The sequence below is a fragment of the Ochlerotatus camptorhynchus genome, unplaced genomic scaffold, assembly GCF_037179485.1.
Source record: "Ochlerotatus camptorhynchus isolate MF236.1 unplaced genomic scaffold, CSIRO-AGI_Acam_v1.1 ptg000244l, whole genome shotgun sequence".
Classification (NCBI taxonomy): Eukaryota; Metazoa; Arthropoda; class Insecta; order Diptera; family Culicidae; genus Ochlerotatus; species Ochlerotatus camptorhynchus.
The window spans coordinates 498,929-525,183 of record NW_027040734.1 but is presented as its reverse complement, the minus strand read 5'-3'; the positions used below and the strand labels follow the sequence as shown (position 1 = coordinate 525,183).

The 26,255-nt window shown below is 38.7% G+C and overlaps 1 protein-coding gene across 2 annotated transcripts; it reads left to right on the top strand.

Annotated features, from left to right (window-relative positions):
• The first annotated feature begins 232 nt into the window (after positions 1-232).
• On the top strand, positions 233-26,255 carry LOC135704648 (uncharacterized). 2 transcript variants are annotated; one of them, XM_065226129.1, is made up of 3 exons: positions 233-358; positions 25,268-25,563; positions 25,634-26,255. In XM_065226129.1, exons 2-3 carry the CDS (start codon positions 25,392-25,394, stop codon positions 26,128-26,130), a joined length of 669 nt encoding a protein of 222 aa, XP_065082201.1. In that variant the 5' UTR covers positions 233-358; positions 25,268-25,391; the 3' UTR covers positions 26,131-26,255. The 2 variants fall into 2 exon arrangements, with proteins under 2 accessions (XP_065082201.1, XP_065082200.1); XM_065226128.1 differs by having other exon boundaries at positions 233-362.

Here is a 26,255-nt window from a genome sequence, read left to right as displayed (position 1 = left end):
TTCCCCCCGACGGAGAAAAGAGTGAGAGTTTCACAAACCAAAACATGAGACGATTTTCCTCCCAAGCCGCCAGCAATATCCATATCCACCTATTCCGATGCCGAACCATATCCAGCGGAGATCTCTGCAGCGAAGGAATAAAGCATTCAGTACCACCTTGACACTGGAGTGGTTTGGAGTCCGTCGCAGCAATATCGGTCACAATTGGTAATGAGTAGCAATCGAAAGCGAGTTACGAAACTTTACAATCGACGCAAGACGCAATAAGTGATCGCACGAGTAACGGCGGATTCCGAAGGATCAACAAGTGGTAACCGTACGAGTGAAAACTAGCATCAATCCGGATGAAACAGAATTAGTGAGTGAGTAACAGTTGGAGTGACGAAATCTACAAATATGACAAAACGGTAAAAACTCGCTCGGTTCCGGTTTGGTGTGTTTTGTTTTGGTCGCCAGCAGCTGTGCCGAACGTTGACGACGAGATAACCGTGACAGAAAACTGTACGCTGCTCAACTGTGTGTGATTAGTAGCTGTTGAAAGCAAGATCAAATTGTTTTAAAAGTTTGATAACTCTGAATGATGGCCGAAGATTTGTGAAAAATCGGATAGTTATTAAGCTGGTTGGTCAAAAACAGCAATGCTTTAGAGTAAACCAAACCTTTCTTGGCGGGATCGACTATTACGAACTATGTTGGAGGTTGTGTGGCTTTCAGTCTTTTGATGTTCAAAAACGGGGTTTTAAGTTTTCATCTGACCTTTCGGTCACATGTATTGTGCCTTTTTCAAAGCATTAACTAAATTTCGTTTTAGTGTTAAGAGCAGGACTTGGGTACAGTTTCTCGTTTTAAGAAACTGCCCAAATCCTGCTAGCCGGTTCATTTTGAATTTCCCGCCACTACCGCAAAGCTGGAGTGATCAACATACGATGCCGAACATCGTGACAATTGTGCCTATGCTGTGGGCTCTTAACACTAAAACGGAATTTAGTTAATTCTTTGAAAAAGACACAATACTTGTGTCCGAAACGTCAGATGAAAACTTAAAACCCCGTTTTTGAGCATCAAAAGACTGAAAGCCACATAACCTCCAACGTAAACCAAGTATTTTGAGGTTGAAGTGATTCGAGGAACTGTTTCAACAATGGCAAACTCCTGGCTATGGATTAGCAACCAAATGAATTGGGAAAATTGACACTCCAACGCCAACATTGACACCGATATTGACCAAGCATCAGAACGCCAGTCTTAATAAACTTCAATCTAAAGCAGCGTTCCTCAATCTATGCGTTGCTTTCCGATGGGCCGCAGAAGTTGAGTCTTAAAATAGCAGATTTAAATTTAAATGTATGATTGGATAGGTAATCCAAATTGACCTACTATAACAAACCATTGGTTTTGTTTGGCTGGTTGCAATTTTAAGTATTAACATTTCAGGGCCAACATTTCATAGGGAAGAAATTGCATTTGTAAACAATGGCTTTAGCCGTCCTTTCCTCGAAAATAAAAGCTCACTCATAAAATTTAATTACACCAACAAGTAGATGAATGTTTCCTCTACCAGCTAGCATTCCTAATTTGGAGGAGTGTGTTTTTATTTGCGAGAAATCGACGGCAAAAGCCAATGTCTACAAAAGCAATTACGCCACTTTGAAATGTTGGCACTGATTTTTCGAAAATTTTCAACCATATCACTAATTTAAACCTCCTAACGGAATCACTACTTTCTGAAATATTTGGCGATTCAAAATCATTTAGGTATTTCGAAGCTGTTTTTGCGATTAATGGGTTAGGGGAAATGGCTCTAGTGTTGACCTATGGGTTTAAAGATTGGGCCCATCGATAAAAAGCTCCTGTTCTTTGATTTGTCCTGTTGTTCGTAGTTGACAATACGTCATCTGAACAATGCTTTCATTCAAAATTTTAGGTATGGGCCCAATATTTGGGACACTAACTCTATTTGTACATTTATAGATTATTTTTGATTCGTGTTTTCAGAAGTGTTCTATCATTTAATTTCAGGATTTTATTTGCCGTTTGCAGGCCATTTTTGTGTTTTAAATGAAATTTTGGCATTTTGAACCATTGACCATTTTGACTTTATTGAATCATTTTTGGCATTTTTAGAACCATTTTAAAGTTTCAAGATTATTATGAAAGTTGTAATTTTTAAGAATAGTATGAGTAATTTTGGCGTTTTTACAACATTTCCAGGCCATGTTACACCGAGATGCATTCGTGTCGGACTAGTTTAGCGATTGTGAGACTATTTTTGGTGATTTAAAATTTTTATGGTTATATCGCAGGATGTTCACAGGATGTTTTAAATCGTAATATCAGCGTATTTGTGATTTAAGGAAATTTCTTGTTATGTTTTTAAAGTCTTTTTGGCGTAGAAAGTAAGCCCGGAGTCAGGATTTTATAAATTAGTTCCTCGTAGGTGCTTTAAAGTCATTTAAGTTACGCATTTTTTGTTAAATGAATGTGGGCTTCTTAGTGGAAAAGAGTAAGAAGGCTTAGTAATTTCCATTTAATTCCACTACCTTATTTGGTTATCCTTAACAGATACGTGTATTTCGTGTACAATGTGCAGACTTCTTTAGTGTCTTGTACTAAATATAAGAATTTGGTTACTTTTGATGAATTATTTCGATAATTTTGGAGTAAATTACGAGAAGGAATTGGATAACAACGGATTGTTTCTGAGAATCTCTTTAATAAATAATCTCTCTCAGAGAAAATGTCCATGGTAGTTCTGGTAAGAACTCCAAGGTAATTGTGTGCCGAGCTCCTGGTGAATTAAAAAAAAAAGTAGAAGGGTCTGTGCCTAGGGGCACGAACGGAAGCTTGAGGTAGGACCGCTAGTGGACGGAATAAATGTGAAGAGCATTTAGTTCTTTTAATTGATCAATAATCTATTATCTCAACTCTTTCCGTTTTTGAATTGTAGGCGTACCAAATTTGTAGTATTTTTTTTTTTCAAAGAGAAAGTTGATTAAGAGAATCAATCAAAATCACTTGCTTCCAAGTTTGGTTACAAGATTACAACTCTGGAGAGCATTTTGTGTGGTCGTTGGGGGCTTGTGGTTCTGAATATGGACAAACAGGCACAGATAAATTCTATTCCAACTCTTTACTGTTACAAGCTTGATGGCCCTGAAAAGGGCCGTTTTATTGAAGAGGACATCCATGGCCACTTACGCTTGGCGTGTTTAGTGTAGGTGAAAACATCACGGACCTCATTTTCCAGGAACACCTTCAGCACACCTCGTAGATCAGACCGGAGATACGTTTGACACCACCACGGTGAGCCAGACGACCGATGGCGGTTATCTCGAAGAACTTTGCGATGACGCTTGGCGCCTCCTTTGCAACGACCAGTCAATTTTTGCTTGTTAGGTGTGAAGGAGTGGACTAGCCACCACCTTCCTACTGCTGCTATTGTTGTTCACCACGCCGTCCGAACCGAAAATGAGCTAATGCCATACAGCAGCGCTCTTTTATATCTTTTCAGGTTAAAGCAGAATGATGTGCAACCAAGTGGTATAAAAGCTACAAAGACTCCTCCCATTATGAGTAGTTTGCTATCAAGTATCGACACTGGCTCTTTTCCTTTTGCGTACACGGCGAATGAGAACGACCCAAATTTGAGTTTAGTTCACTCATAATCGCCAAAAGTGCAGGAACTCAACGATGAGTAAATTTGTCTCATGGTTTCCTGTGGAAAACCTAAAAAATCTACTTTGACTATATGTTTAGTATTACTTCTGCGTGAAGTCAACGATTTACGATGCTAATTTCAAATAACAGACTAAAGTGGTAATTTTTATACGATAGATGGAGGAGATGAAAGTCTAGAGTTGATAGCTTCGTTAGAGTATGGCAGTGTGAAAATTGCGTATAGATAGTAGATAGCGAGCTAGGACAACTTTTGTTGAAAATCAACAATCGGAAGTATTGTTATCGATGCGTAGCCATATTTCTGATCGATTGGTGATAAAATTATTGAAATTGGTCCAGGGGCAGCTGAATTATTAAGGTTCAAAATCTTTCATAATTTCGCTACATATTCCATTTTCGGTTTTAACAAAGTGTACCCCCATATAGAAATCAAACACGTAGTCCTACGTCAAAAAGTTCCGGGAACAATTTTCAGATAATTCTGAGAAGAACTTCATGACATTTGTGCGAAGAATTCCTGCTCCAATTTCAATGAGTATTCCAAATTAGTTCTGAGAATAATTTCAAGAGAGTTATGATGCGAATTCCGAGAAAATTCCGAGAAGATCTCCAAGGGTATTGCATTCTGAGGCTAGTTTAAAAACGGCGGTGATTTCCATGAATATTCCAAGCGAGTTATAAACAGAATTCCAACAAAATCTTAAGAAAAATACCAAGAAAAACTAAGGAAATACTAAGGATAATTCCAAGAAAAAAATCTAATTTTCCGTAAATCGATGCAAATTCTGAGAAAAATTTTAAGTGAAATTTCAGAAGAACTCAGAGGAGAACTCCAAGATAATTATAAGCTGAGTGACAAGACATTTATGAGGTAAATTCTAAGGGAATTCCAGGAAGACAATCGTTCACGTGGCCAGTGAATTCGGAGAAAATTCCAAGAATATTACCAAGGGTATTGCATTCTGAGGATAGTTTCTAAAGGGCAATGGCTTCCATGAGAATTTACTTGGATAGTTCCAATCGAGTTTTAAACAGAATTCCAAGAAAATCTTAAGAAAAATTCTAAGAAAAAGTAAGGAAATAGGGCAGAGAACTACTTCGGCCTAATCGCCCATTTTGGGCCTATCGAGCAGAAAACTTCAAATGAATTCATAATTTCAGAGTTAAAAAATCAATTATGCGTTTGGTACGCTACTTTAGTTTATAAGCTACCGAACGAAGTCAATGAGAACGCGTGATATGAAGGTTTGCACCCATTATTCCCAAAAACAAAATAACGGCTCCGACCGAATCAATTTATGACTTCATCCGATAGGCCGAAGTGAATTCATTGGCGTTTTAATGGCGTTTCAATGCGTTAGGCCGTGTTTAGAATCCGTAGGCCGAGTTTGGCGTCAAGAAGGAGTGTTAGACTTTTGACAATATCTCAACTATTGGTTTCTCTTTATCAAATCTTACGGTACGTACGGAAAGGTAAATAAATTTGGAAGCCATCAGGGATAGTAACATTCCATTTGGTGCTAAACTGCGCTAGATTAAGAAAGGCTAAGTGCGTGTTTTGCTTAATGGGCCGGAAATGGGGTAGTTAACCCTACTAAGAATAATTCCGAGAAAAAGATCTACGGAATTATCAGTAAATTCCAAGCGAATTCTAAGAAGAATTCAGGGTGGCCAGTGTACCGGGAATTTGAAAGTAACCGGGAAAATTCCTGGCAATCAATGGGAGATCCGGGTAAATTCAATAAACCCCAATATATGGTCACTTAAATCATAAGATTTTTTATTGTTTTATTGTTTATGATTGTACTAGTTTATTCTAACTGGTAATGTGTTTTTATGTACCAACGAATTACATAGTTTGAAAAAAATAAATTTCTAGAATTGCCATGATCTCTTAGTCAGGCAGATTTCAACTTTGTAAACTTATGAGTTACTTTTAAAAATTTAGTTTAGTATTAACCCATCTTCTTTTTCGTTCCTAATTACCTTGTATTTCTGATCAGAATAATCATGGGATTCTCGTTAAACTCACAAGCAAATACCCTTAAAACTTTTCTCGTGCCTTGGGATTGTCCTTGGAATTCTCTTGAAACTCTCCTTAGAATTTCCGCAAAATCCTTCATAGAATTCAGTTAATATTATCCCGTGAATTAAATTTCTTTGAAAATAATCTCTAAATTAAATCAAAACTCTCCTCGGGAATCCTAGTATTGTAGAAAAGACTAATAAAAAAAAACTCTCTCCAGGAATCCTTCACCATATAAATTCCGTGAACTGAATTCTCGCCATTTTTTTTTATTATTCATAAAATTCCTTTGCTATTCTCCTCACCATTCCCATAATATTCTACTCAGAATCTCCAAGGAATTACCTAGGAATTAAATTAATAACTTTCTTTATTCTCCCCATAAATTCCATGCAATTTATCTCAGAATTCCTTAGGACATATGTATCTCAGCAAATTCTGGTAAACATCTTTAGGGAATTTACGGTTCCAAAAAGTGAAAGTAAATTTTGAGAATTTCAGAGAAGTGTTATCAACAGACTACTGGAACATTGGGGAAGTTCAGAAAAGTTCGGCAATACTTCATGAACTTCAGAGAAATTTCGGACAACTCAAGGCGATCTCATTATATTCAGAGAAGATACAGGAACTTTCAAGAAGTTCTGAGAATTTCAGGAATAGGGGAAATGCAGGTAATGTCGGCCTAAGTGTCCCTAATTTGGGCCCATACATAAATTCAGCAAACGACTAAATTTTCAACAGCAACCAAAAATATCCATTAGTAACGTCCCAATGACGCGTTCATCTAGATAAAATTGATAAATATCAGATTTTTAGCGATAGGCCCAATTTTAGATCCATAGGCCAACATTAGAGACATTTCCCCTATCTAGAGAATTTAAAGAAAGTACAGATAACTTCACAGAAGTCCAGAGAACTTGAGGAAAATTGTGGGAACATTTAAAAAAAAAGTACCAAATGTACCAGAAAGCGTACAGATAGTTCCGATAAATTCAAGGAAATCATCAAGGAAACTTAAGGAATGTCCAGACTTTTGGTGTCCCTGTAAGGGTGAGTTGAGAATTTTAGAAAACTTCAGAAATATATCAGGAATTTAACACAAGACGAGGAAAATAAAGCGTTATTGTTAAGATAGTTTCATACAGCGGCGCCGGTGGTGTAGTGGTAAGTGTGATTACTTCTCACCCCAGCAGGCCTGGGTTCAATCCCAGTTGGCGCCGCCGGGATGTTCTGAGGCATAACATCTCTGATCACGCCTTCCTTCGGATGGGAAGTATAGCCGTTGGTCCCCGGTTCATGAGTTGATGGGTCGATAGGTATGGTACAGGTGTGGGAGCTGCCTCCCTGACATCGGTAGCATTGGTGCTAAGCACAGAAAATAAGATCGACGGAAAACAAATCAAGGAAAAAAAACTTCAAGGGACAGCCTTATGGACTTGTACGCAATGGTGACGTAGGACCAGTGTTGGCAAAATCAGAAACCAATTGATATTTTTCCGCTCTCATGGGCTCGCAATATCACGCGTGATATTGGAACAAAACATCATGCTTGATATTGATTTTACAAGCTCCTTTGATATTGCGAGACTATTCACAACGTGCAAACATCAAGCTGAGAGTTGAGTCGACACAAAAATGATTCCATTGCACATTGTTGTCTTAGAAAGAGAAAGCATAGTTTGCTATCTCTTTTTAATCTTCACCGATGGCAGACGCGAAGGGACTGCTGCAAGCCTTTATGGAAGTTTCGGTTGCATTCGGGTGTAAAGCAAAAATCATTAAACTCAATCTCACCACAGTTTGGTGAGATTTGCAGTTGGTGAGTTTTGTTAGCTTGATATTCCGAACTGCGATATCACAGCTTGCAAAATCAACCACAGCTGTTTGCTTGTTGATTTTTGTCTACGAAAATCAAGCGTGATCTTGGGCGTTGGTGAGATTTGATTTTTTGATATTTTCCCAACACTGCGTAGGACTACGTGGTCTTATACAATAAATCTTATTTGTTAACTGCAGCAGGAGCTAGTTTTTTGTGTAGGAATAGGAATTTGAGCGGAATTCTCTCTGTTTATACTCTTTAGTATGACGCACTTGATGCCCCACAGCGACTCACGAAGAGCTAATGATTTCTATCAATAGCTATGCGGCTTCTTCCTTCTTCTATCATGTGGACTGCAGCTTGCTGCTTGCAGGCAGTCTTTAGTTGTGTACTGGAGAACATCACCACTCACCACGCGGTGATTGAATAAACGCCGTTTGGTGAAACCGGATGGAATTCAGCTTTGAAATCTGTGTTAGGGAAATCGCTTTTCGCCGGCAATTCGTGATTATTTTAATTAACATAGCAATAGTTATACGTTCGAGAAATTTTCAATAGTGACATATTGAAAAATGATAAAGTCCTAACTTAAGCAGATGCGTAGGAATATTTCAGATTGATTGGTGATAAAATAATTGAAATTGGTCCAGGGGCAGCTGAGTTATTAACGTTCAAAATCTTTCATAATTTTGTTACGTGTTTCATTCTTGGTTTTTACAAAGTGTACCCCCATATAGACATCACAGACGTAGTCCTACGTCAAAAGATAGTTTCATTAATTTCTGGACAAGAGAATTGCAAGAACTTCAGGAAACTACAAGACCATAACAGAACATAAAAAACCACAGGGTAGTTCCATTAACTACAAGTAAATAGCAGGAACTTTAAAGTAGTTCCGAGAACTTCAACAATGTTTCGAAATTTTCAGCGTTCCGAGAGCATCTGGAAATTAGCGGAACACAAAATAGAAGATTTCAGTAAATATCAGGGCGGTTGCATTAGTTTCAGACAAATGCAAAAACTTTTAAGAAGATCCGAGACCTTCAGGGTAGTTCAGATCTTCATCTTGATATTGAATCTTGAAAAACGAGCCAGAGCCATAACGATATATCAATACTATAGTCATCTGTAGAACATCAATCTTGGGAGAATGTCAGGTGAATTCATTTGATCTTTTGAACAGTTGAAGACATTCTGAATAATATTTGATCAACCTGAAATATGAATCATATCCAGAGGACTTTATTTAAATCTTATTGAATATTCGATGAATATATCAACGAAGCGTAAGATTCTAAGACATTTTTAGAACTTCTACTCTATAAAAGTTTCTTGAATTAACACTATGTTCTATGAACTAAAACAAAACTCCTATAACTTCTATGACTTTGTCATAGCTTATACAAACTACAGCTGAGTTTCAATCAAGATGGCTGTCGTTTTAGAGTTTTCTATAACTCATAGAATATTCCCTGATCAATTACAAATTACCTTTAACTTATAGAAAAATTCAGCTCTCGAAGTTTACTGGTCTTCTAATTGTACCAAAATCTGAGAATATTCATGATTTTCTCCAAACTTCCGGGAAGACAAATATACCCTAAACTATTTATTTGAATTTTGCTGAACACCTTTGCAAAACGAAGTTGCTAACACTTTCAGGAAAATTCATTTAGCTTTTTTGAAATCTATTCTCTGTTACGAAGATTGATATAATATTAAGCCCAGAAGTTCTAGAGATTATTGTTGAACTTAAACGGTATTCCCGGATGTCTACGAAATTACCTCAAATCCTACGTAGCCTCTACCAAATTTGTTAAACTTCTACAAAGGTCCAAGAGGTTTAAAAAAAATCCTTGTACTTCTGTGAAGTTTAACGAAGTTCACCGAATTTCTACGTAATACGCTAAATTTCTACTGTAAAGTTCGCTGAATTATTATAAAGTTCGCTTCACATCTACGATGATCCTATTTTTTTTTAATTTTGTTGATGTTCTGCAAAGTTGTCTTATCTTATATTAAAATTCTACGGAAGTTCCTGTGCTATTTCAAGTCCATTAATATTTGGCGATGTGCCCTGAGCTTTAATGAAATTTCCTGAAATGAAACCCCTTGACATCAAGGTCATGAAGTTGATTCCGGATTCCGGAATTGCTATGAAGTTTTTGGATGTTAATTCCCTTAATATCAACAAAGTTTTTAAAACTATTACAATGTTCCTTCGTTGGAGGCGAACCAGCCTAAGGCTGAAAGCCTCCTAAATAAAGCTAAATAATAATAATAATGTTCCTTCTTCTGCGAAGTTTGAAGAATTGTTACAAAGCTTCCTAAATGTGTACGAAGTTTACTGAAGAAATATAAAGTGATCCGCATTTCTATTGAAGTCTTGAGTCATTTAATATAAGGACGCAAAAAAACGGATGTACCTCAGAACAAATATTGAGTATTCAAAATGAAGGTCATTTAATGCACTTTGGTTTTGATGAAATCTCGAACTTTTCTTCGAATACCACTCATCATATTTTGGACACTCTGTTGGCTAACCTGAGCGATCGTTTTGTTCCACCATCTCTTCATCTCTGTCGCATCCTGAGTCAACGTTCCACTCTTCTTCAACTACTGTTTGACAATTGCCCACTATTTCGCAATTGGGCGGAATTGGGGGCAGTTGGGTGGATTGATGTCCTTTTCGAAGAAATCTACCCCGTTGTGTCGATACCACTGTAGGACTTCTCTGCTGTAGTGGCAGCTTGCCAAATCAGGCCAAAACTTTGCAGATCCATTGTGAGCCTTAATGTGCGGAAGAATACATTTTTTCAAGCACTCCTGCTTGTACATTTTGGAATCCATGGTCTTGTTTATCATGAAAACCTAGGTTTTTTGTTCGCAGCTGCAAATACATTGCCAGATCATAAGCTTTCTTGCAAATTTATCGGCAAAAACGAATGTGAACTTGCTAGGGCCATCACCTCGCCCAAGCAACATTTCAAGTTTTATCGCGGTTTTATAGCATTCTACAAGTCTAAATCGTGGTCTACAGAACCCTAATAAAACCTAAATTGTTATTTGGGCGACCAGTGGCTTTATAGAACTTTTGTCCGGGAAGCTGCCCATAATCCAACTTCACGTACGTTTCGTCGTCCATGAGGATGTATCCTTCGTACCTTCTAAGAACCTCATTGTACAACTTCCGGGCACGTCTTTTGGCCACTAGATTCTGCTTCAGTGTCCTGTTTGGTGGCTTACTGGCCCGAAAAGATCGAAATCTTTCTCGCTGAAGAATCATTCTGACGGTGATTTTGCTGGAATTAAATTTCTTTGCGATATTATAATCCGACAGCCCTGGGTTTGCCGTAGAGCTTCTATCCCGGGATTGCTACATTTCCCGGGATTTCCGAATCCCGGGAAATTAATTTAAAAATTCTGGGATCGCGTGTACCCCGGGATTTTTTTTTAATTTGAGACTCTTTTACCACTTTAAATCTTTCTTGGAATATCTGTATCAGAATTTGAATCCAGAACTTTCACATCTTATGAAATATATCTCTTCCCTTCGTTTGCCATTCATTCTGATTTTTCGAAAGAATTGCACACAGACATCACTTTTTGTATATGATCGTTGTACAAAAAGAGTGTACCCCATTAGGCATAAATACGTTAGGCATACGGACGTTAGGCATACGGACGTTAGGCATACGGACGTTAGGCATACGGACGTTAGGCATACGGACGTTAGGCATAATGGACGTTAGGCATAAAGTCATTAGGCATAATGGACGTTAGGCATAATATACGTTAGGCATAATGGACGTTAGCCATAAAATTCTTTGCTGTTGTGCAACTCTAGAAACCTGTTTCGAGCATGGTAAACAATGCTTAAATTAGGCTAAGCGTTGAATAAAAAATGATACAAGTTAAACAAACATAGTTTATTCAATAAGCACAGTTTGGAATCCATTATTTATCATATCATAAGTGACGTAGCTACATATTTACTTAGATCCAAGATAAGTAGCGATAGCGGTTAAGTAATCTGGCAATGAAAACTCAGCATAGTTTTGAACTATATCTTGAAATCAATCGCATCTAGAAATAAAAAAAATCACACATTTGTTGTAATATATTCTTACACACATATTGCAATTGTCAAAGAAGAAAAAGTTTTCCTCAAAGAACAGCTCATGAAATAAAAAATGGTGAATTCTGTGATTTTTCATTCAATAACAAAAAAAACAGCTAAGGTTGAATAAAATATGATGCCAAAGGACAGCTCATGAAATGAAGAATGGTGAATTCTGTGGTTTTTCATTCAATACCAAAAAATGCATACCTGCTGCTTCCAGGATTTCCTGCCATACTTTTCGATACAACGATTCTGTTTTTGTTATCATCAGAATGAAAACTAACGGAACCGTCTGCTGATGTGAGGGAGCGATACTTCCATGAACAGTGACGAGTTGCCGAAACAAACAAGGAACTGTGGCAAACGTACCATCTGTAACACAATACTTTGCCTGTCTAAGACGTCGCAAGTTTTCATGAGTTCCAAAAATTAAGGCTCTTTCATTATTGTCACCGAAGTCAGCAATCAATAGACGGTCCCCATTATCATCCTTCTGGAATTCATCGGGTAGATTATGCCTAACGTCAATTATGCCTAACGTCCTTTATGCCTAACGTCCATTATGCCTATCGTACATTATGCCTAACGTCCGTATGCCTAACGTCCGTATGCCTAACGACCGTATGCCTAACGTCGTGTACCCGTACAAAAAGCACACGTGAATAATACGATCTCGCAGTGAAACAAACCGTGAAGATTTTGATTCAATCTGGTTGAGCGTCATGAGATGTCCATCATTCAAAGTTGATCGAAAACCATTGAAATGCATTGTTAAGATGGTTGGAAGTACCTACGTAGTTCTAGTTTCAACTGATGAAAAGACTCAGTATTTGCCGTTTTTAGAGTCCTTTCTTAGATTAGCGAGCGGAATCTTGTAAAATTCTGATACCTTCTGGAGGAACTTCTATATGTCACCGACTTCTATCTTGGCTTCCATAGCTCTCCCTGACTGTCATTCGTTACGTTGAAAGGTATGCATTGCCTTTACCCGTTAGCATGTAATCTATATTATCCCAAAGCACGGCAAAATAGATCTTACAAATACATTCATGAGAAAAATCATCCACCATAATCATCATGATCTGCACGGACTATTGTGAAATTTGGCTGACAAACATAATATCACATCCCGTTAGGGAACTTCTTAGAAGTCAAGAGATATTCATTTGATTTCAGAGAACTTCATAGAAGTTTGTGGAACTTTGTAAAAGCTCAGGGACCATCATAGATCTTCAGGATACTTCGTAGAATGTTAAACAACTTCGTGAACGATGATTATGGAACATCGCATGAATTATTTGAAATTCGTACAAGTTCAGCAAGCTGGGCAGACATTCAATTGTTCCTATCGAAAAATTAAAAAATGTAAGCTGTGGAAAAATCTTTGAAGTACTGGGAACTTCGAAGAAGTTGACGAAAAATCCGAGAATTTCGTAGAATATTCTACATATTCAGGGAACTTTATATAGGCTTTGAGTTCATGGAACTGAGTTTAGGTTCAAGAAACTTCTTGAAAGTACACGAATCTTCGTAAAACTGATATTCACGGATTTGTGATGATATCTCTGGATATTATTCAAGACTTTCAAACTTAATCAAGTAATGTTCTGAAGATATGCAAGTGTTCAAAAATTCAAAAGACGTCTCTTAGACATCCTTCCCAGACGGAAGTTTAATTAGAGAGTATTTAAAGGATATGCAGCTGGTCGGAGATTTAAAAACCTCTGGATATGTTTCAAGACTTCAAGTCGATCAATTATTATTATTAAGATATTCAACTGTTCGTAAAATTCAAATAACGTCTCTAGATAGTCTCTCAAGATTACTGGTTGGTCAGATATTAGTCAATTCAGGTTGACCAGGAAATCTGAAGATCTTAAACTGGTCAAACACTCAATTGGCTCTCTCAAGATGGCAGATCGGTTAGGAAGTACTTAAAAGATCTCCAGCTGATCGAAAATTTCAATAAAGTTCTCTGGATATTTTTCAAGGCTTTAGGTTGATCAAGTATTATTGTGAAGATATTCTCCCAAAACTGAACCTTGGTCAGGAAGTAATTAAAAAGATCTCCAGCTAATCGAATATTTCCGTGCAGTCCTGTGATTATTCAATTGGATCAAGTTTTATCCTGAAATATCCAATTTTGGTTACATTATTCATATTCAACATATTCAGGAAGAAGCTTGAAATATTAAATCAAAAACTTCATTTATTTAACAAAAATCTTCATATGCCACAATGATTACAATTTGCTTCAGCTTTCGCATGTCTTGAAACAACTTCACATAACACGAAATGTATTCAAAATGTCTGCATGAAAAAAATACCTTCACAGAATTTTAAATGTCTTCAAAATTAAGATATGTCGTTAAATCTGGTGTCCCTAGTATATTTTTTTAATCATTCTTCTAAGGAGATGAAACATACATTTCAGAACATCGTTAAAAGAAATTAGAAACATACGAATATTAAAACAATTTTCTATCTTAAATGACTTCCCGGGATATCAAATAAATATTTCCCGAAACCCGGGATGGTGGAAACCACCGGGAAATGGAAAGTCTAGTTTGCCGTTCTCAGCACCTTCAAAAATGCAGTTTCCGATCCTTAGTTCCACTGCGACGCTTGCTATGATCCTGCTGTTTGATAGTATTCCGCTCACGGAAACGTTTGGCAACACTGCACACAATCGATTTAGTGAATTTCAACGACTTCGCGATTTTTGAACCTGACCACGTCGGATTTTCCAAAATTAATCCATACCTTTCACGCCAAAGTCACGAGTTCAAATCTCATCCCTGGATAAGTCACGGATGACCCAAGAGCCAAAAGTGTTGAAGTGACAAACAAAATTGCATCCGTATTTCGTATAGGGTAGGTGTACCCGTATGGAATTCCCATATGCCATAATTGGAACACACCAACGTATAGCCATAACATCCCGCAAGGGAAACCAAATCGATTTGCAATTTAAAGTGCAAGCCCAAATCCCACTCGAATGCTCCATCGATCCATGCCCATTATGTCAAATCTCTCTGCAGGTCGGAGTCGATCCATTTGAACGTTGACCTCTCTTCCTCCCAAATAATGTATTGCATGATCCGGTACTCTCACTTTCAGAGCAAGCATTACCCCACTTTGGCGCACGCTAATCATAATTATCGGTTATTGTTGTAATAGGTGCTATTATTATTGTTATTATTATTATTGTACCAATCGGTCAGGCAACATGCTGTGGAAGAAGAGTGAACTTAGCTGCTCCATCACCGCCTGAACGCTGACCATATACATTGGTTTCCATGTTGACGGACGGATGCGGATGGAATCACTGGGCAAATCATTTCTTCGGGCTCCATTTCACTTTCGGTGACCTTCATTTACATGGCGAGCATTTCTTCTCTCTTTCGGTGAGCAATTTATCCGGGCACGTTGACTTCCATCTGTCTGGCTGTCATTCGTATCGAAACCTGTGCTTTGTTTGTTTTCCGTGCCCATTTGAGTGGATATAAGTATGCGCATACATTTAAATGTTGATCGGTTTTGGTGGAATTTTGTCGTTTGAACAGATGCGACCGCGACGACGGTTGGCAGGTTGCAGTCACAGAATAGTGATTTAAGTTCAAAAATAAAGCATGGAATTGGGAACGATTTCGCAAAGTACGTGTGTCGAATAGGTGAAGGAAATAACCGGAATTGAACGGACGTCGGTTGAGAGTGTAGGAGTTATCTTGGGCTTTCTTAAAAATTATCACATGATTGTCCGATGGATGGGTGGATCCGATGGATAATTATCAGTAGGACGTGAAATTTCCACATCCACCGTTTGTCTGGCTACGGAATTTCATCGAATTTGCCAGCGGGTGGATGTAAATCACGCTCAATCTGGGTTATCCAACGGGCACTTACACAACAATGTGAGGCCTCTTTGTCTGTCCAGGTTGTTTTAGGTACGCTTTGGCATGAAATTAGATGAGATTTATGCAATCTTATTCCGGAGAATGATGCTACAAGAGAGGGAATGCGTGGAACATTTGCGTAAGTTGTGTACTGTTGAAAGTTGGGTGATGTTCTCATGACGAATTCTTTCGTGCTAGCCTGATCTCACAATGGACTAGGTGAATCATCGAGAAAATCGATTTGACTTACAGATGATTGTAAATATATGCGCAGTACTTTTAATAACATCCAAATGGTGCACCTGCCCGAGTTGTTTTCAAAACAAGGCATATTCTATAAAATACAAGCCTAACTTTCAAAGGGCGGTGCACAACACCAACTTTCTAAAAAACTGTACGTGTTCCAAAAAAAATTGAGTAGGGGAAATGGCTCTAATGTTGGCCTATGGATCTAAGATTGGGCCCATCGCTAAAAATCTGCTATTTATCAATTTTATCTAGATGAACGCGTCATTGCAACGGTACTAATAGATATTTTTGGTCGCTATTGAAAATTTAGTCGATTGCTGAATTTATGTATGGGCCCAAATTAGGAGCATTTTGGCCGACATTACATCCATTTCCCCTACATATTTGTATTCAGCGAGACAAAATCTATTAAAGTATGCATTTGGTCGAAGGGCGTAAAACACTGCTTACCTGTATGTAATTACATTTAATTTTAATATAGTTCCAATTTGCTATGTAGGTATCACTTTGATTTTTTTCTAAAACATTCCAGACATTTCTGACGATTAGATTTGAAACCGATCATCAATGCGCTTGATGGAAATGAAAAACTGGTATTGAGTTGATCTTCATTAGATTAGGTTCAGTTCCCAAACCTAACCGGGAAATGTAAAATTCTATCACAGATTTGTATAAAATGGCGATTGTAAAGTTGAGGGAGATACAATATCATACTTAAGGTGAACATTTACATTAACAACTTCTATATTGGCTATTCCATGCCAACTGTCCGACGAATGTGATATTGACCAAATTTCAATGGTTCAAATTTGGAGTAGTCATTTATTTCATAGTGTTCAGATGATCGAAATTTGTATATCCGGATTTCCCAGTATAAAATATTTCAAAATCTTTCATTTTTTGGCTGGTTGGTTGCCCAAACCTTTAAATCGATTTATCTCCGTAAATATGGCTCTAATCGCGATTCGGGGGGTGTTCAGATGGTCGAGATTTTTATATCCGGATTTCCCAGTATGAAATATTTCAAAATCTTTTATTACTTGGCTGGTGAGTTTCCCAAACCTTTAAATCGATTTATCTCCGTAAATATGGCTCTAATCGCGATTTGGGGGGTGTTCAGATGGTCAAAATTTTCATATCCTGATTTCCCAGTATAAAATATTTCAAAATCTTTCATTTGTTGGCTGTTTGGTTTCCCAAACCTTTAAATCGATTTATCTCCGTAAACATGGCTCTAATAGCGGTTTGGGGGGTGTTCAGATGATCGAAATTTTTATATCCGGATTGCCCAGCAAAAAATATTTCAAAATCTTTCATTTGTTGACTGGTGGGTTTCCCAAACCTTTAAATCGATTTATCTCCGTAAATATGGCTCTAATCGCGATTTGGGGGGTGCTCAGGTGATCGAAATTTTCATATCCGGATTTCCCAGTATAAAATATTTCAAAATCTTTCATTTGTTGGCTGGTAGGTTTCCCAAACCTTTAAATCGATTTATCTCCGTAAATATGGTTCTAATCGGGATTTGGGGGGTGTTCAGATGGTCGAAATTTTTATATTCGGATTTCCAAGTATAAAATATTTCAAAATCTTTCATTTGTTGGCTGGTTGGTTTCCCAAACCTTTAAATCGATTTATCTCCGTAAATATGGCTCTAATCGCGATTTGAGGGGTGTTCAGATGGTCGAAATTTTTATATCCGGATTTCCCAGTTAAAATATTTCAAAATCTTTTATTTGTTGGCTGGTTGGTTTCCCAAACCTTTAAATCGATTTATCTCCGTAAATATGGTTCTAATCGCGATTTGAGGGGTGTTCAGATGGTCGAAATTTTTATATCCGGATTTCCCAGTATAAAATATTTCAAAATCTTTTATTTGTTGGCTGGTTGGTTTCCCAAACCTTTAAATCGATTTATTTCCGTAAATATGGCTCTAATCGCGATTTGAGGGGTGTTCAGATGGTCGAAATTTTTATATCCGGATTTCCCAGTATAAAATATTTCAAAATCTTTTATTTGTTGGCTGGTTGGTTTCCCAAACCTTTAAATCGATTTATCTCCGTAAATATGGCTCTAATCGCGATTTGAGGGGTGTTCAGATGGTGGAAATTTTTATATTCGGATTTCCCAGTATAAAATATTTCAAAATCTTTTATTTGTTGGCTGGTTGGTTTCCCAAACCTTTAAATCGATTTATCTCCGTAAATATGGCTCTAATCGCGATTTTGGGGGTGTTCAGATGGTCGAAATTTTTAAATCCGGATTTCCCAGTGTAAAATATGTCAAAATCTTTCATTTGTTGGCTGGTTGGTTTCCCAAACCTTTAAATCGATTTATCTCCGTAAATATGGCTCTAATCGCGATTTGGGGGGTGTTCAGATGGTCGAAATTTTTAAATCCGGATTTCCCAGTGTAAAATATGTCAAAATCTTTCATTTGTTGGCTGGTTGGTTTCCCAAACCTTTAAATCGATTTATCTCCGTAAATATGGCTCTAATCGCGATTTGAGGGGTGTTCAGATGGTGGAAATTTTTATATTCGGATTTCCCAGTATAAAATATTTCAAAATCTTTTATTTGTTGGCTGATGGGTTTCCCAAACCTTTAAATCGATTTATCTCTCTAAATATGGCTCTGGAACACTTACCACTACAGGTTAACGGCAGATCGCTTCCCACTTCCCCCGACTCACACTTGCCACATTCCATTACTACCTATGGAATTGAAATTATATGTATACTGTACAACAAATTGAACTATACTGTTCGCCAACACATAGAGCATTCACACGTGTGCAAAAATGGTAATGTTTGATGAAGGTTTAGAGGTCGCGCCAATTATTGGAAATATGTATGGGAATTACTAATAGTGATTTATGTTCATGAGTTGTGCTTGATATCGTGAACCTGTTCTCGAAAACACGAACATGGACCGTGGACTGTAAAATGACAATCTTAAAATAATTTTCAATAGTTTAAACGGAGTGAGGAAGTGGAAGGAAAACAACGGAAAACTTGATGCAGGTTTCACTCACACCCCAAGCTGGCAGTAGGCATCTGTCCAGTAGATGGAATGGACACACTTTCAGCTCAACAAATCAACTTCGACTTCCATCGGAGCAGCGGGAGCAAGAACATGAGATGCGTTCGGGGATCCTTTTCTTCAATGTTTACGGTCAGTTGGATGACACGTCCTAGCTACTGGCATTGTGCCGGACCCAAGCGGTATTCAACTCTGCATACCCTAATCTGTGCCAAGCGATTTAGCAGTGCCGAAAGCTGTGCCAAGCGTTGTGCCGATCGTTCCGAAATAGGCCAAAGTGTATCAATCAAGGTTTCAATATCCCATGAGTCTGGCGACCCTGAAGTTAGACTGTTGTGATTGTGTTTACCCTAGAAACAACATCATCAAAACAGTCCTGATCACCTCAGAAGTACGTGACCTCCAAAACATCACCCAAACCTATCGTATTGCTGATTATGATGTCTCCTACCACCACATCTGCAGTTCAACAGGCAGTAACCTGTGGTTGTTGTTGTTTATCTGCACGCCCATGGAATCTTTCCGAACAGCAAATTACTTAGTGTCGTCATGTGGGATCGCTGACTCCAGCCGCAAAATCAAACCTTCGAGATTGAGCAAGGCCTTATAATTGACTAATTGGTAGGCTACCCATCGCACCGGATTCTTTTGAGCAGTGTTGGAAAAATATCAAAAAATCAAATCTTACCAATGCACGAGATCACGCTTGATTTTCGTAGACAAAAATCAACAAACAAACATCTGCGGATGATGTTGCAAGCTGTGATATCGCAGCTCGCAATATCAAGCTAACAAAACTCACCAACTTCAAATCTCACCAAACTGTGGTGAGATTGAGTTTAATGATTTTTGCTTTACACCCCTAACGCAACCGAAACTTCCATAACGGCTGGCAGCAGTCCCTTCGTGTCTGCCATCGGTGAAGAGTTAAAAGAGATAGCAAACTATACTTTCTCTTTCTAAGAAAACGATGTGGAACGGATCATTTTTGTGTCGAGTCAGCTCTCAGCTTGATTTTTGCACGTTGTGAATAGTCTCGCAATATCAAAGCAGCTTGTAAAATCAATATAAAGCATGATATTTTGTTCCAATATCACGCGTGATATTGAGAGCGTATGAGAGCGGAAAATATTATTTCATTGATGATTTTGTCAACACTGCTTTTGAGATGAACCAATGCAACAGAAGAGAGGAGATTGAATTGTTGATGATGGGGTGAACTCACGGAATAGAATGTAATTGCATTTCTGATTGGATTTACTGTTCCTATGTTTCGCTAAGCCAATCGTACATCGGTCCAGATCAAATGAAATATTTTGAGATCCCCCAGCAGTACTGGGAGTTGTATGGGTATCCCTATAAAGTACTGTAGATTTCCCATCCAAGTCGATACCAATTGAAACTTATAGACATTTGACCAACCGTTGCTAGAGGGAACCCATTTTGGCCGTTTTGACTGTCGCATCGACCCTCTCGACCGACCATGGTATGGAAGAACCTAAGTTTTATGAAATACTACAAAGCTACTATAAAACAACATTCATAAAACCCTGGTCAAGACTGCTTTGCCATTGATGCATCCAACAAAACCTCATTGATGCTAGAATCTGTCTAGTTGGCCCACCCTGGAGAAGGTTCTGAAAGGTGTATTTTCGAAGCTCTTCAAGATTGATTTACTGCAAAATGGTTGTACGATAAACGCATTGAAATCCATTTCAAAACCATTAAAAGCAACAATTGAAAGCATTATCCAAGCCATTTACACTAGCCACTTGCCAAGTTCACTAGAAAAACAACAATCAAGATAAAAAAGGATTCATAAATACCATCCGATCTTATCAAAATAATTAAAATAGAAACTGATCATATAAAAATCCTGCCGAATTTCCAAAATAAAAGAATAGTTCTCTTGAAGTGGCCTAGTTTTAAGTTCCGTATAAAATTTGATGTGAAATGTACGTGAAAACATCGAAAAACTTGAGGTTTTGAAATGGCTGTAATTTGAATACTGAATTGCTTTTATCTAAAGCCCATTTGCTTTATCCTAACCCGTTCAGATTTATGGGAGCATTTATGGCGGCAATGTTGCCTATAAAATGTTAAACGTCAAAGTTTGTTTATCTTTCGATAGTTGCGCTGTGCGATTCAGCGTTCTTCCAGGCGATTTTCTCCCGATGGCTTGGAAGCAGTTACTCAGGAAGTGTTCACAACATTTTGCACAGCTGTAACCTCGATCATTCCCGAAAAGATCCCCCTCTTCCGGATGGTTCTGGAAGTGCACCATCAAACGATGCAGGAATGTACGGTTGAATGAATTTTTTCCAAGTGATGACCCTTTTGCCGAATAAAATCGCAGCTATGGATCGGAAACCAACTAGTGTCCGCTAACTGACAGTTTCAGTGGTCTGGAGAAGGCTGGTCTGTTTTCAGACTGTTTGACAATGTTTTATGAATTTGAGGACCACGCTCACTTCACTCTTATCCACCAGATGCTCAGTCGTTGATGGTACCCGGTCCGTCGGACGTGCTGTTTCTTCTAAAGAACTAAATTTGACTGAAATCGACTTCCCTTCGGTCGTTAGCATCGCTTGAATTTTTCCTTCAACTTCGTTTATCCTTCGAGATATTTGGTTTTTATTCACTATGAGGATCCATCCTTAAAGTTCAATTTATAAACAGAGGAGATTTTATGATACACTTTTAAAAGCCTAAAAGGCAACAATATATGAATTTTGCTCTCATTTACAACCTAATGGTTTTATGATTGCTTTTATAATGATAGAACAGGTTTATAGAGTATTTTATCAAGACATTAATAAAAAATTGCTAATGAAGTTTATGATTGATTTATAGAACAGTTTTATGGTGGGATTGAGAACTACTTTAAATTTAATTTTAAAACAAGACAGTTTTTGACTTCTCGCCAACTGTTAAAGGTTTTTAAAACAGCGAAAAGGTGAACTACTAAGCATGAACGTTTTACACTGTGAAATGCTGTATTTAAACTAAATAGATTATTCATTACCATTATAAAACCATAATAAATTAGAGTGGATGCCAAATGGTTGCAGAATTGTTACTTGGGAACTCTGTTGGCGAGAGGACCGAATAGAAGCTATTCTGGACGAAACCAGGAGCCGCTGGGATTTTCGCTACGAATCGGATGAGATAAACTTAATTTTGTTGGCTGTGAAGAGATAAGAGATTTATGGTGCAGATAAAACTCACAGATTTTTTCGAAAAGTGGCAAGGCACGATCCTTGAACCCAATGTGAAGCCCAATGGAGTAAACAAAGAAGTCAATCTTAGCAACAATTGGCAAAACGTCAACACTCGACAGTGATGCCGTTTTGTATTATATTGTTTGTATCCTACTTGTCAACGACGTGTATCCTAAAGTGCCAAATAGTGTGCCATGCTGTGTTTCGGCACAGTGTGCAGAGTTGATTACCCTTTGGCTGGACCACCATTCTGATGATACGGCTCAGCTGCATTCACTAATAATCAACACACTATTCTAGACGGATCCGAGCCCTCTGGAAGGATAAATTCAACAACAACTGAAAATGACAACTGCCACTTTGCGTGTGATCCAAATTCATTTCAGGCACGAAAATCACAATTATGGATTCATGAAGCACGAAATCATGATTTTATGTTGTGTTTCTGTACTGTTAAGAACTCGTTAGTCACGCTGAATAGGCGTGAACTAAGTCCATGGATTTGGGATTTATTTCATGAAAATGTGATAACCTCGATCACGTTTAGTCATGAATTCAAATGAACTAGAAGTTCAGGATATCGTGATTTTTTTTCACGAATACTGGAACGGATTTTTTTGCGTGTATGGAAGAATTATCATTAATCACCTATATCGCTCTAACGTTGCTTCTACTTGTCCAAATGTTGGGAAAAAAATATTTTGTTACTATCGCACTGAACAAACAGGCTATTGTTGTTACAATCAGTTTTACAGCATATCAAGAAAAATAGAAACGCGAAAAAATGACAAAATAGTGTAAATTAAGTGCGAGCCATTAACACCAATTCCAGCGCAACAACAACAGACTTGTTGATCAATGACATGACAACCACACCAATAGTTTCCCATACTACACACTTAGAAAAATTTATGTAAATTTAGATGTTCTGAGACTGACATAAGGCCTGTACTCGAAAAAAATGCACCAGATAAAAGTTTTCGCCAAAAATTTATTTTAAGTCGGATTTTCTTGAAACTTTCAGGGAATGAACTAATACATATGGATTATGTTTAGGCATAATTACTTTATTCAATTTCCTTTCCATCGCTGAAATCCCGCACCTTTCCCTTAAGACCCCTCATTACGTTCTGTTCAGTGGTGGAGCCGACCTTTTTGGTCACTTTCATCCATTCTTTCTTCAACTCCAGCTCGTTCTTAAACACCTATGACGATTTTCGAACTTTGGCCTTCATTATGGCCCAAATTTTTTCAACCGGACGAATCTCTGGTGGATTTTCTGGGGTTGCCGGTTTTTGGTACAAAAACAACGTTATTGTCTCTGTACAAATCCAACGTCGATCGCGCGTAATGGCATGATGCCAGGTCCGGCCAAAATAATGTCTCGCCTCCGTGGGACCGCAGGAAGGGCAACAGACGCTTCTGGAGGCACTCGGTGCGGTAAATTTCGCTGTTGATGGTACCCATTGTGATGTACGGTTTACTCAGTTTACCGCATTGACATATGGCCTGCCAGAGTAAGTATTTTTTGGCGAATTTGTCCACTTTCTTCTTCCTTATGTCTTCCGGAACATCAAACCGTGATTTGGCAACGTAGAACTCCAGCCCCGGTATCTGCTTTGCGTCTGCCTTGATATAGGTTTCGTCATCCATAACCAAACACATCGGTTTCGTTAACCACTCTCGATACAGCTTCCTTACGCGGGATTTGGCCGCCGTTTTTTGTTGATCACGCCGGTTCAGTGCCTTCCGGACCTTGAATACACGAAGCCCAGCTCGTTTCATGGTTTGCTGAATAAACTAGGCGGAACACTTTGCCTTCAGAGCCGCGTCGCGAATCGAAAGGTTCGGATTACGCTTGAAATAATCCAACACCTTCCGGGCCTTCACAGGGTCAGTTGTGATTTTCTTCCACTTTCAGCCCGCCACTCGGTCGTCTGGGACTCGTTAAACAATTTTACCACACGAGACACAACGAAAGTTTGAGAGCTTGCGCATGATTGAAGGGTTTAACGGCTTTTTCAGTCTTTTTACTGCAGCAAAAACGTTGTATTGCTTCAACTCTCCGACGTTTCGGTGATATATTTCACCATTTTCAAGGATTTAGAGGCTACGTTTTTTTTGTTAAGTGTATGCGTGGTTTTACATAGATCCGTCTTTGACACAGTTGTATGGGTGATTCCCAGTTGTCTTCCGATCCATCTCATGGTCGCCGTCGGATTTTCCATGAAGGCGCGCAAAATTCTCCGGCGATTTTCTTCTTGTTTCGATGACATCTCAATAACCGCTGGACCGATTGTTATGAAATTTTGCACATGTAAACAATTCACTCAAAACTAGTTATAACCAGATTTTCATCAATTTTTACCCACGGATAAAAATTATGCATTTTTTTCGAGTACAAGCCTTATACGAGCGTCAATTTTGACATAAAATTGAGTCATAATGGACGTAAAATTCAGCTCAATCAAACGTAGTTTCGAACTTTTCAGTCTCGGAGCACTTAATTTTACATGACATGTTTGTTTACGTCTCATCTTTGATGTCAAACATGGATTCCGTCACGAGTAAGATTAGGTATTTCTAAGTGTGTAATTCATCGAATTTGGGGTTCTGAATCGAACTGGAGGGTTGATTCACCTTAAATCTGATATTGTCATATGTTAAGTATCTCTCTCAACTTAGAATCTGTAATGTTTCGCCGCTTGAGAAGATTCTGTAATAGGGTTGTCGAAAGGTTTTTTAATAATGGTGAAAAATTATTTTCCCCTCTGGGGCTTGAAAATCAACCAAACCATAGCATCTGTCACTTGCCTTCAGTATTACTGAAATAGCTTTCCATTAACCCATATCTATGAATGTGTATTACCAAATCCCATTACAGCAACAATGAAATCTCTATCGAAACACCTCAAATTTAATCAAGAACTCAATCACACAGCATCTGCCAATCAACCGCTGCTACTGCCCATAAATTCCCACATCCAGCCCAAACCAATATTGGCTGTCACCTTAAACTCTCTATGTTTAATTTATACCATCGACCGAAAGTGCCACCAATTCCCTACTGCCTAGGTGTCTGGTAGCAAGACAGCCATCCACCTACCACCGCAGAAGTAAAACAGAGAGATTCATTTAAAATTAAATTTTCCACGCCACACATTTAACTTACATCTGACTTCGTTGTTGGTTCGATTATCCATCCATCCGGCAGGCATCATCGGGCAGAGAAATCCGTTTCACTCACCCACAACCATCAGCATCAACAACGGCAAACTGCAATCATCAGTCAAGTCAGTCTGTGAGAAACCGTCCCCAGGAGCAGCAGCGCCATCGCAATGGCATCAATAAGAAGCGCATCATCATCATCATCGTTCCTCGCGGTGACAATTACCCTAGTACTATTACTGGCAGTGCTGACAATTTGCGGTGAAATTCAAACTGCATCCGCCGCTGCTGTCGTCGATGATGCGGCGCTATCGGTCCATCGCTCGAACGGCGAGCTCTCGGGTATCTCAAGCAACGGTTTCCAATTAGTTCAATTGAGCTGAATAACCAACCAACTTCCCTTCCTTTCCAGAGCCGAGAACATTTGGCCGGATACGAATGCTGAAGAACGTAATGCTGCCGCTGATGTTCCTGCTGGGCGGGATCAAAATGCTGCTGTTGTTCCTCGTTGCCATCTCGCTGAAGACCCTGTTCATCGCATCGTCCATCTTCGTGATCAACATCAGTGTCGGTCTGGCGAAGGTGATAAACTTCTTCAAGCAGGGCCTCGGTGGCCACCACTACAAGGACGCTTGGTCCGGTCAGGACAAGAACGTCCACATCCACATCCACTCGGACCCAAGCCATCACCTGTCGCTGGAAGGTCCACCCCCACCAGGCGCCATTCACAGCAGTGTCGCTCCGACCATTCACAGCGCCGTGTTCCCGTACTCCCGGAGCGACGTCATGGAACCAATCTACACAGCTCCAGCTCAAATGAATCCTTACAACAAGCTGTACATGCAGGGATTGCCCAAACAGAACCTACCGTACGCCGGATGGCAACAGACGGGCCGAAAGGTCCGATAATTGGTTTGCGATCAAGCCTAATAGACCCTAAAAGAAATGCCAAAAGAACCGAACCGAGGATTGCGATTTGCGAGTGCGAACGTCAATTGTGTACAGAAGATATTCATCACAGGTTAAGTTATTTA

Excerpts from the sequence above, each read along its gene's own strand:
- LOC135704648 (XM_065226129.1), top strand. The coding sequence starts at position 25,392 with ATGGCATCAATAAGAAGCGCATCATCATCATCATCGTTCCTCGCGGTG. Across the intron at positions 25,564-25,633 it reads CTCGAACGGCGAGCTCTCGG|AGCCGAGAACATTTGGCCGG; the intron begins GTATCTCAAGCA and ends CTTCCTTTCCAG.